Raw genomic sequence first — 12,087 nt, 5'->3', positions numbered from 1 at the left:
GCATAACAGAGGGACAGTTGCAGTATAATAAAGTAGCATAATTTCTCTATGAATAGAGATTTCCTCTATCACAGACAAAATGAGGTGCCCCATATAGACCCTAAAGTATCAACTGCATGCTACTGAGCTGATTTTAACCTCGCAATAACATGCAGCCAGTACCCCAGACAGGGTGAAAAATAACCAACTAAAAATAATTTATCTCAATCAAACATTCACTGACAATAGTGTACAAAATCATACATACATATACCAAAGGCTTTTTCCTCCTTACAAGGGAGGTAGCCAAAAAGAAAAAGGAATAAAAACCATTCCCACCCATTCCATCCCTAATACACTCCACTCCCCTCCACCCTCCCTTTTATCTTGGCACCTCCTGGATGATGGGTCATCCCTGGATCTTGTCCACTGCCCTAGGTCAGAGGCAGTGTCGCAAGACACAGCACATCCACATGAAGGCCACTTCATTAAATTGGTGACCCCCCCTTCTCCGTCCCCTCATGCAGAAAAGATGATGGGGAGAAATATAGCATTGAATTGTTCTCATGATGTTCTTGTTTTTGCATAACCAATGTAGAACCTGGCTGCTGGGAAAAGTGAACATACAAACAAAATAACCTAACAGGAGAATATCCACTACATATTTGAGTGGACAATAACAACTACCTGGACTATGACTTATAACTGTGGTGTATGAATAAAACCTATTATGACCCTGTACATCTGAACACAGTCCCACTCAAGTGGTTTCAAGATCCTCTGAGAAACACCTTCCAACCTTACCTTTTGGAGCTGCCTTGGTGTCTTCTTTCATGAGTGTAATGATCACCTGTGAACCAGTGTTAGAATTGTCAGCTGTCATGCTAGTTCCGTCCCTTGTTTCACTTAGGCCTCCCCCACTCTGTCCAAGACTCAATCCTGGGGTATTGTGCTCAGAGGTAGTTGGATCATCTTTTTCCTTATTCTCCTGCTTCATAGCCTGGTCTTTGTAGCTTGAAGCCATTTTGTCAGAACAGGTGGAAAATGATGCAGCTGTAGGTAGAAAGACTATGGTTCAGCTTAAAAGGAAAGAAAGAAAAAGAAAAAGAAAAGAAAGAAAGAAAAAAATCCATTCTTGAGATGGAAGTCACACACACCACTCTATACCAGAAATGGAATGCATAACTTCAGCAAATGGGACACAACCAAATTAGTACAGCTTAATAATGAAAGGAAGGTATGGAGAGACTGACCTAATATAGCTTTTTTTTTGGTCATATCTAAGGGATTCTAGCAGCTTCTAGAAAGCTTTCTGGAGGCCACAGGAAAGGTGAGAGAGTATCAAAATGAAGTGTAGAACCTAAACAATTAACATAATTAAGAGAATAAAAGAGAGGAAAAAACAAATATTATTATGAAAAAGAAGCAAATAGAACCAAGATGAATAAAATAAGGAAAAGGTATGACATAAACTGTAATGACACTGCAGCACTGGTACCACTAATGACATCTATTTTTCCTAAACATTGGATCACCTATTAATGATTTACTTTAGCCCTGGGACCAATGATGGGTACCTCCTTGTGATGGTCCTGCAAGTTGGACATCATCATCATCATCATCATCCCTCCATCATAACTCACCTCCATTTGGTGGTGCAAACCTAAGGGGCCACCATTCAGTCTCTAGACTGGGCCAAAGAATTCACTCAGTTCTGACAAACTTTCCATCATTTTTTCTTTCATGAAAGGAGAGCTGACAACCCATGATTTATCTCTTACCAGCCAGTGACAGAAACAAACCCATATTGCTACAGATAACACTAAAGTTGCTTACAAGAGAAATTTGTGGAATCATCTTTTCCCCAACCTATGCCATTTACATAGATTAATATGAGGAAGATGAAAAGAAGAAAGAAGAGACAAAGTTCACCTTTAGCATTGCTGATACTGGGCTTGAATGTTGCAAATTGGAAAGAGTCAAGGCGGGAACAGCAGGATTCCGATAACTGCTGGTAAAAGGTCAAATTGGCAGCCTTCAGACTGAATGGATCTTCACGCTGTCCTTGCCTTCGTCCACAGTTGCATACAGATGTATACACAACACCAGAAGAGTGGCTCATAACTGGCAAAGAACTGTAATAGGAACATTTCATTACCAAGATTTGACTTCTATGTGATGCAGGCATCTTTGACAGAATTCATGGCAAACACCAGATAATCTTTCAGTTGAGGATTAGTTCCAAAACTGAACACGGTCATGTTTGATTGAATGATACCCTATTCTAATTTGGGTTTGACCCTTAACTGAATGAAACCTTAAGGTGCTTGCAGTACAATGTGCTATGGTAGTACAAAGGTTAATCATACTTAAAGAAAACGTATTTCTAAAGATGAAGAGGCAATGAAATAATGTTACAATGGGTTGGAAGAATATAGTAGATAATTACCTTTACTGCAAAATGTATATCTTTTTCTTAAAAAGAGAGAGAAAATAATCTATATACCAAGAGCTTCCCTCCCTTATAAGGGAGATAGCCAAGTCAAAGGCACATACCTACTCCCATCCACCACCCTTTCCCCCTCCCATTTTAGCTCCTCATGGATGATGGGTCATCCATGTATCCTACCCACTGCCCTGGCTCAGATAAAAAAATATGTGTGTGTACACACACACAATTTGATTTGTTTTTATTCAAGGCTAATAGACATAATACAAGAAAGGGACGGATGGGTGGATTGTGCTTTTCTAGATTTACAAAAGGCATTTGATAGGGTTATACATATACATATACCAAAGGTTTTTTCCCTCTTACACAGGAAGTAGCCAAAAGAAAAAGGCATAGGAACTACTCCCACCTACTCCATCCCCTACATACTCCACTCCCCTTTACCCTCTTATCTTGGCTCCTCCTGGATGATGGGTCATCCCTGCATCTTGTCCACTGCCCTGGGTCAGAAGCAGTGTTGCAAGACACAGCACATCCACAGCAAGGCCGCTTCATTTATTTGGCAACCCCCCCCCCCCCCACACACACACAGATTGATAGATGTCTGGAACAAATTAGACAAAAAAAAAATGTGTGCAAAAACCATACAAGAACTTGAGAACAAACTAGATGCTAAAAGATGCAAAGATGGGTCACTATGAGCATAGCTCCCTTCCCATATAATACAACTAGGTAAATATGTGTGGTTCCTCCTGGATGACAGGTCATCCCTATATCTCACCCATAGCCCTGGGTCAGAATCAGTGCAGTAAGACAGCACATCCACAGCAAGGCTGTTTCATTTAATCAGCAACCCCCCTCCTCCATCCTGTTGTGTATGGATGTACTTACACATACTTCATAGGTGACAAAGATGGGATTCCTCATGGCTTACTAATGAGATGTAGGTACCAGCTGGTCTGGGTGATTGGTGATTACATTGTTAATTTTCTTCTGGATAGAACTACATTCCTAACTATGCAATTCGTTTCCTTCATCTTCTTTTCTATTCTTTATTTATTATTATTTTTCTATCTATTTATTTTCTATTTATCTATTTATCTTTTGTGCAAACTAAACTCCTAAAGATGCACCCACATACAATCCCAGATAGTTAAAATGCCCTCTCACCCTTCACATCTACAGATTCAACATACCGAACAGATTCCTACAATGACTCCTAAGTTTTTTCCACAAACACTCTTCCAAACTCAGTAATCAGCTATTTCAGTCTCTTCTTTGAATCAGCCACAGGCAGAGCGTCATCTACAAATAACAAATGATTCACTTCTAATGTGATTTCAATCTTACCCATCAATCCCAAGTGGGAGTGAAAAACTATTCTTAGGTGTCCACACAATAAAGTATTATAAATTCAACAACTTCAAGTCTTTACCTGTCTGGATCTTCTTCACCATTCAACCGGTGCTTGGGATGCTTGCAGGTGCTACCTGTCAGGGATAAGACTTCACAACCCATACGACTGTCTCTCCAGATGTGTTCACATTCCTCTTCAAGTTGGCCGACAAATGATTCATACATGGGTCCACGGGCTTGAGTGCTAAGCACATTCATAGCCACCTCCAGCTAAAGACAGAAGAAAAAAAAAAGTTAATAACAATACATATCCCAATGACTTTTAACCCCTTACACACACACACACACACACACACACACACACACACATTAATAAACTTGATGCTGAAAGATACAAAGATGGGTCACCACGGGCATAGCTCCCTTCCCTTATAATACAACTAGGTAAAAAAACACACACAAGGACTTTGTAAAACTAAATAATACAACTAGGTAAAAATACACACACAAGGACTTTGTAAAACTAAGGAAATATTTCCAAAATGCAAATTGGGATAGGTTCTCTAAAGAGGAAACAAATATGGAAGACAAATGGAACATATTCAAAGAAAAGTACAAAGAAGGAATTAACAAATATATACCAAAAAAGAAACAAAAAGAGATGTATGTAAAATGTTGGTTCAACAAAAGATGTAGTGAGGCTAAAGCCAGGAGAGATAAAGCCTGTAAAAAATGGAAAAAAGACAGGAAAACATCTAAATGGCAATCATATAAAAACTTAGAAACAAATATGTAAACATGCGCAGGAAAGAAAAGAGAACATGAAAGGGCATACCATAGACAAATGTAAGGATCAACCGAAACTCTTTTACAGGTATATAAATGACAAACTAAAGGATAAGCATGATATAGTAAAATTGCGTGAAGGAGACAAGAATACATAGATGACACAGAGATGGCAGAAGTTATGATCAGACATTTCAGGTTTGTTTTTACAATTGAGAGCTCATAACACTGGGAGGATGGACAACTAGAAAGTTCACCCATGATGAAGGAAATAAAAATAACACAAAGGGAAATAAGCCACCAAATAAAAAGCCTAGATGTCAGAAAGTCGCACAGACCAGATGGAATTGCAAATTGGATAGTGAAAGAGTGTATTGATGAACTGTCAAATAAACTACACAAGATAATAGACTTCTCACTAAAAGAGAGAAAGGTGCCGCAAGATTGAAAAAAAGCAATTATAGTACCAATACATAAAGGAGGAAATAGAGAGGATCCTACAAACTTTAGACTGGTGTCCCTCACTAGTATATACGTACATATACCAAGGCTTTTTCCCCCTTTCAAGGGAGGTAGCCACATAAGAAAAAGGCATAAAATCATTCCCACCCAATCCATCCCTAAATACACTCCACTCCCCTCCACCCTCCCTCTCATCTTAGCACCTCCTGGATGACAGGTCATCCCTGCACCTTGTCCACTGCCCTGGGTCAGAGGCAGTGTCGCAAGACACAGCACATCCACAGCAAGGCTGCTTCATTAAATTGGCGAACCCCCTCTCCGTCCCCCCATACATAAAAGGAGAAGACAGGGAGAAATCCCTTCCCGCTGCATCAAATTTTGCTCACACATACTACCTCACCCCCCATCCCCCACCCATTCCACCTCATGCATCACAATATCATCCATATACAACCATTCTCCATTCACCCGTCTTCTGTCCTCTCCCATCCTTCCTCAACAGACATTCCCTCTTCCCTAAAGCCCCCTTCACCCCATACATCCATCTAATCCTAGGACATCCCCTCATGTTCACTCCCTCCACATCTGCCTTCCACATCTCTTTTACTAATCTTTCTTCACTCATTCTTTCCATGTGTCCAAACCATCCTAATATCCTTTCATCAACCCTATCTCCCAGTTCCCTTTCCACCCCTGTTCCCCTCCTCACCTCCTCATTTCTTACTCTATCCAGCCTAGTAACCCCTATCATACTTCTCAGACATTTCATCTCAAACACATTCAAACCCCTTCTCTCTACCTCTCTTATGTTCCATGTTTCTGCCCCATACAATGCTGTTGGTACAATCACTGCTTCATATAACCTCCTCTTAGCATCCATTCCCAGATGTCTAGTTCTCATTACACTTTTCAAATCCACCAAGGCATTTACTCGCTTCTCTCAATCTACATTCTACCTCCACCTTCACTCCTCCCTTTCCTACCACATTTGCACCCAAATATCTAAAACTATCCACTTCCTCCAGTCTTTCACCCTTAATGCTCACCTCCAGCCTGCTGTCACTCTCTCCCCTTGTACATCTCATCACCTTACTTTTACCCATATTTATCTTCAGCTTCCTTCTTTCACACACCTGCTCTAACTCTGTCACTAACTTCCTCAATCCCTCCTCTGATCCTGCTACAAGCGCAGTGTCGTCAGCAAACAACAGCTGGCTCACCTCCCACTTTTCTCCATTTTCTTTAATCATCTCCAACCCCTGACCCACTACCCTTGCATTCACCTCTCGCACCACCCCATCCATGTAAAGATTGAACAGCCAGGGTGACATAACACATCCCTGACAAAGTCCCACCTTTACCTCAAACCATTCACTCTCTCAATTTCTAATCCTAACACAAGCTCTACTACTCTCGTAAAAACTCTTGACTGCTCTTAACAGCTTTCCTCCTATCCCATATATCAGCAGTACCTCACACAGTGCCTTTCTATCTACCCTGTCATAAGCCTTTTCCAGATCCATAAAAGCCCAGAAAACATCCTTACCTTTTCCTATAGCTTTCTCACATATCTGTCTTACCACAAAGATCTGATCTACACAACCCCTACCTGTCCTAAACCCGCACTGTTCCTCACCAATTACTCCCTCTGTTCCTCTCCTAATACTCTCAATCAAGACCCTCCCATACGCCTTCCCAACTACATTCAACAAGCTGATCCCTCTGAAACTACTACACTCGCACTTGTCCCCCTTTCCCTTATAAAGTGGAACTATACAGGTGTATCTATTGTTACTTAACTGTAGGTCAATATTTTTTGGGAGTCTAGTCTCCACTTAACACAAAATATCAGGCTCATTTACTCTACCCTCTCTAAAACAAACATTAAACAACCTCACCAGCCAGTCCACCATCACTGTACCTCCTTTCTTCAGACATTCTGCATGGCATCCATCCAGACCAGGTGCCTTACCTGCTCTCATCATCTTAACAGCTGCTTTCACATCATCCTTCCCTATTTCTCCTCCATTTTCCTCACTCATCACTCTCATTTTCTTAGCGGCCCCCACCACAACTACCTTTCCCTCCTTATCCTCCACATTTAGCAACTCCCTAAAATACTCTGCCCACCTTCCTCTCACTGCCTTCTCTTCCATTATTATCTCTCCATCTGCACCTTTTACCTTTTCCTTTCTACTTGATTCGCCTCCTTTTTCTCTTTTGATTTCCTTCCAGAACATCTTTTTATTGCTTTCAAAATTTTCTGTCATACTCTTACCCCATTTCACGTCTGCTCTCCTCTTTGCTTCCTTTATCTTATGCTTAACTTACTTTGTACCTCTCATACAATTCCCTCGTCCTATTTTGCAGCCAATCTATGAATGCCTGCTTCTTTTCTTCTACACATTTCTTTGCTTCCTCATCCCACCACTCACTACCCTTCCTTCTTTTTCCTCCCACCCTCCTTGTTCCACACACCATCTTTGTACACCTTATGACTCCCTCCTTGAACCATCCCCTTTCCTCCTCCACTCCTAGTTCTTACTCCCTCCCACTCCTCTTTCAGTTTCTTCTTAAACTCACTCTCCTTTTTTCCCCATATAAGCAGTTCACTCTAAGTACCTCCCTACCTTCTGTCCTTTTCTTCTTTCTCCACCTATTTTCCACTCTCATTTTACCTTCCACCAGAAAATGATCTGATATTCCACCACTCTCTCTCCTTAGAACATGTACATCCTTAACTCTTCCAACCATACTACTGATCACCACTATATAGTCCATTAACACTCTATTTGCCACCCTTCCATCCACCATTCTCTCCCATGTGTACTTATGCTTGACTTTCTTCTTAAATATTGTATTAGCTATCATCAACTCTCTTTCAAGACACATCTCCACCATCATTTCTCCACTACGATTTTTACCAAGAACTCCATACTTCCCAATCACTCTGTCTATTGGCTCCTTTCCTACCCTAGCATTTAGGTCTCCCAATACAACTACATTGACATTTCTCCCTGATCCCTCTATACACTCATTTATATCTACCCAACAAGCCTCCCTTTCCTCTACGCTCTTCTCACTACCAGGTCCATACGCACTTACAAAAACCCACATCTCCCTTCCCAGCTTCACCTTCATCCACATCAACCTTGATGAAACCTCCTTCCACTCCACTACCCGCTTACTTATCTCTTCTCTCCCTCGTCCCCTCTTCACTCCTGAGTACCTCCCAGCTACACTCCCAAACTCACAGTTGCCCTTTCCTTTCATTTTAGTTTCACTCAAAGCCAGCACATCCATCTTTCTTCTCACAAACATACTGCCAATCTCTTCCCTCTTACTCTTATCTGTGCCATGTCCACGCACATTAAAAAACCCAAACCTTAGGGTACTGGTGGGAAAACTCCCAGACCCTCTTATGCCTTTTCTTTTGTTTTTAGGAATGTCCCCTTTCGGGGCTAAAGGTAGTAGGACTCAATACCATCCCCTGTCCCTTTTTGTCACCTTTTATGACTCAAGTGGGAAAACTTGGTGGTAGTATTCTCTTCCCCCACCACAGGGTCGGCAAAAACAGAAAATGAATAATCAGAGAAATGGTACAGGACAGCAACAAGGGGTTGGGGGACAGCATAGCGGAGGGACAGTCGTAGCATAAAAGTGTCATCATTTCTCTATGAACAGAGTTTTCCTCTATCATAGACAAAATGATGTGTGGCTCTGGTCCATAGGGGCACCCCATATAGACCCTAAAGTATCAACTGCATGCTACTTTGCCACAATAACATGCAGCCAATACCCCACTCTCTCTCCCCTTAGAACATGTACATCCAAAATTCTTTCTATTCTTCTTCTGGTTACCACTATATAGTAAAAAAAAAAAAAAAAAAATAAGATAAATTAAATGAAATAAATAGATAGCACGGCATTTTGGAACAAGACATCAGCAAAATTGGTAAACCATCTGTATCCTCTACACTCATATTTTTTGAACAACAAAAATAGTGGAAAAATATATATGTGTATATATATATATATATATATATATATATATATATATATATATATATATATATATATATATATATTAACCCATTTGTGGCACTTCAGGAATTTCATTACAGCCAACCCCAGACTTTAACTTGAGATGGAACTCTGGGCATGAATGAGTTAAAGTCACCTTGATAAACTCACAAGCACCTCAGTTATACTCTGGGATTGCATTCCAAGAAATGAAATATTGTTTTATTTGACTGAGAGGAAACTAAAAACCATTCAGTCAATAAAATAAATGTACACTGACCATCTCCTGGTGATGCATTTGAGTGTAGTGAGGTGGCAAGCCTTCCTTGTATGCAGCAATGGCAAGTGGTAAAACCTTGTAGCACCTAGCACTACTGAACCTCAACTCTGTCTCCAGTAAACTTCGCAAGCGACTGACAACCTGTTGAAGAAAACATAATACTAATAAAATAAATAAATAAGTTTGTTGTGCCAGATCTTTCTTGCAAGATACCCACAGCTCCCACATAACTGTCATTATGTTACTCAAGGAAGAAATACTGTTGTTGTTGTTTAGTGATAATTAATGGGACAGTTGTAGGATGATAGTGTCTTCTGTATGGTGAGTGCATCTACAGTAATTTCATTCTGTGAAGAAAAAAATAAAATACATACATACATATACCAAGGCATTTTCCCCCTTACAAGGGAGGTAGCCAAAAAGAAAAAGCCATAAAATCATTTCCACCCATTCCATCCCTGAATACACTCCACACCCCTCCACCCTCCCCCTTATCTGAGCACCTCCTGGATGACCGATCATCCCTGCACCTTGTCCATTGCCCTGGGTCAGAAGCAGTGTCGCAAGACACAGCACATCCAAAGCAAGGCCGCTTCCTTAAATCGGCGACCCCCCTTCTCCGTCCCCCCATTGCATAAAAGGAGAGGACGGCGAGAAATCCCTTCGGGTTGCATCAAATTTTGCTCACACATACTACCTTACCCCCCATCCCCCCGCCCATTCCACATCATGCAATCACAACATCATCCATATAAAACCATTCTCCATTCACCCCTGTCTTCTGTCCTCTCCCGTCCTTCCTCAACAGACATTCCCCTCTTCCCCAAAGCCCCCTTCACCCCATCCATCCACCTCATCCTAGGACGTCCCCTCATGTTCACTCCCTCCACATCTGACTTCCATACCTCTTTTACTAGTCTTTCTTCACTCATTCTTTCCATGTGTCCAAACCATCCCCTTAGCATCCATTCCCAAATGTCTATTCCTCATTACACTCTTTAATCCACCAAGGCATTTACTCGCTTCTCTCAATCTACATTCTACCTCCACCTTCACTCCACCTTTTCCTGTCACGTTTGCACCCAAGTATCTAAAACTATCCACTTCCTCCAGTCGCTCTCCCTTAATGCTCACTTCCAGTCTACAGCCACTTTCACCCCTTGTACATCTCATCACCTTACTTTTACCCACACTTATCTTTAGCTTTCTTCTATCACATACTCTCCCAAACTCTGCCACCAACTTCCTCAATCCCTCCTCCGATCCTGCCACAAGTGCAGTGTCGTCCGTAAAACAACAGCTGGCTCACCTCCCACTTTTCTCCACTTTCTTTAACCATCTCCAATCCCTTGCCCACTACCCTTGCATTTACCTCTCGCACTACCCCATCCATGTATAAGTTGAACAGCCAGGGTGACATAACGCATCCTTGACGAAGTCCCACCTTTACCTCGAACCACTCACTCTCTCCATTTCCAATCCTGACACAAGCTCTACTACTCTCATGAAAACTCTTGACAGCTCCCAGAAGCTTTCCTCCTATCCCGTATATCTGCAGTACCTCCCAAAGTGCCTTTCTGTCTATCCTATCATAAGCCTTTTCCAGATCCATAAAAGCCCAAAAAACATCCTTCCCCTTTCCTATAGCTTTCTCACATATCTGTCTTACCACAAAGATCTGATCTACACAACCTCTACCTGTCCTAAATCCACACTGTTCCTCACCAATTACTCCTTCTGTTCCTCTCCTAATCCTCTCAATCAGGATCCTCCCATAAGCCTTCCCAACTACACTTAACAAGCTAATCCCTCTGAAACTACTACATTCACACTTGTCCCCTTTTCCCTTGTAAAGAGGAACTATACAGGCACTCCTCCAGTCCTCCGGCACTCTACCCTCTCTCCAGCAAACATTAAATAACATCACCAACCAGTCCACCATCACTGTACCTCCCTTTTTCAGACATTCTGCATGGTATCCATCCAGACCAGGTGCCTTACCTGCTTTCATCATCTTAACAACTGCCTTCACCTCATCCTTCCTTATTTCTCCTCCATTCTCCTCACTCATCACTCTCATTTTCTTCGCATTTCCCACTGCAGCTATCTTTCCCTCCCTATCCTCCTTCACATTTAGCAACTCCCTAAAATATTCTGCCCATCTTCCCCTTCTTCCATTATCATCTCTCCATCTGCACCTTTTACCTTTTCTTCTCTCCTTGATTCGCCTCCTCTTCCTCTCTTAATTTCTTTCCAAAACATCTTTTTATTACTTTCAAAATTTTCTGTCATACTCTTACCCCATTTCACATCTGCTCTCCTCTTTGCCTCCTTTACCTTTTGCTTTACTTCTCTTTTCTTTTCTTTGTACCTCTCATATGACTCCCTCGTCCTATTTTGTAACCAATCTGTGAAAGCTCACTTCTTCTCTTCTACAACCTTCTTTGTTTCCTCATTCCACCATTCACTACCCTTTCTTCTATTTCCCCCTGTCCTTCTTGTTCCACACACCATCCTTGCACACTTTATGACTCCCTCCTTGAACTATCCCCATTCCTCCTCCACACCCAGCTCCACTCTATCTTTTACTCCCTCCCACTCCTCCTTCAGCTTCTTTTTGTACTCCTTTTCCTTTCCCTTTTCATTCAAAGAGTTCACTCTAAGAACCTCCCAACCTTTTGTCCCTTTCCTCTTTCTCCATCTATCCTCCACTCTCAATTTACCTTCCACCAGAAAATGATCTGATATTCCC

At 41.6% G+C, this 12,087-nt stretch overlaps 1 protein-coding gene across 3 annotated transcripts in view; it reads right to left on the bottom strand.

The window, feature by feature from the left end:
• The window catches only part of LOC143021880 (nonsense-mediated mRNA decay factor SMG8), an 82,397-nt gene that overhangs the window by 14,158 nt on the left and 56,152 nt on the right, over nt 1-12,087 (bottom strand). For all 3 annotated transcript variants that reach the window (XM_076179675.1, XM_076179676.1, XM_076179677.1), the window contains exons 12-15: nt 9,336-9,476; nt 3,864-4,054; nt 1,912-2,114; nt 784-1,032 (exon numbers count right to left, since the gene is read on the bottom strand). In XM_076179675.1, the coding sequence (XP_076035790.1) occupies nt 784-1,032; nt 1,912-2,114; nt 3,864-4,054; nt 9,336-9,476 (784 nt within the window). The remainder of the gene's footprint in view (nt 1-783; nt 1,033-1,911; nt 2,115-3,863; nt 4,055-9,335; nt 9,477-12,087) is intronic.

The sequence above is a fragment of the Oratosquilla oratoria genome, chromosome 43 (assembly GCF_046742065.1).
Source record: "Oratosquilla oratoria isolate Oo_2021 chromosome 43, ASM4674206v1, whole genome shotgun sequence".
Lineage (NCBI taxonomy): Eukaryota > Metazoa > Arthropoda > Malacostraca > Stomatopoda > Squillidae > Oratosquilla > Oratosquilla oratoria.
The sequence above is the reverse complement of the archived record's forward strand: the minus strand, read 5'-3'. Positions and strand labels throughout refer to the sequence as shown.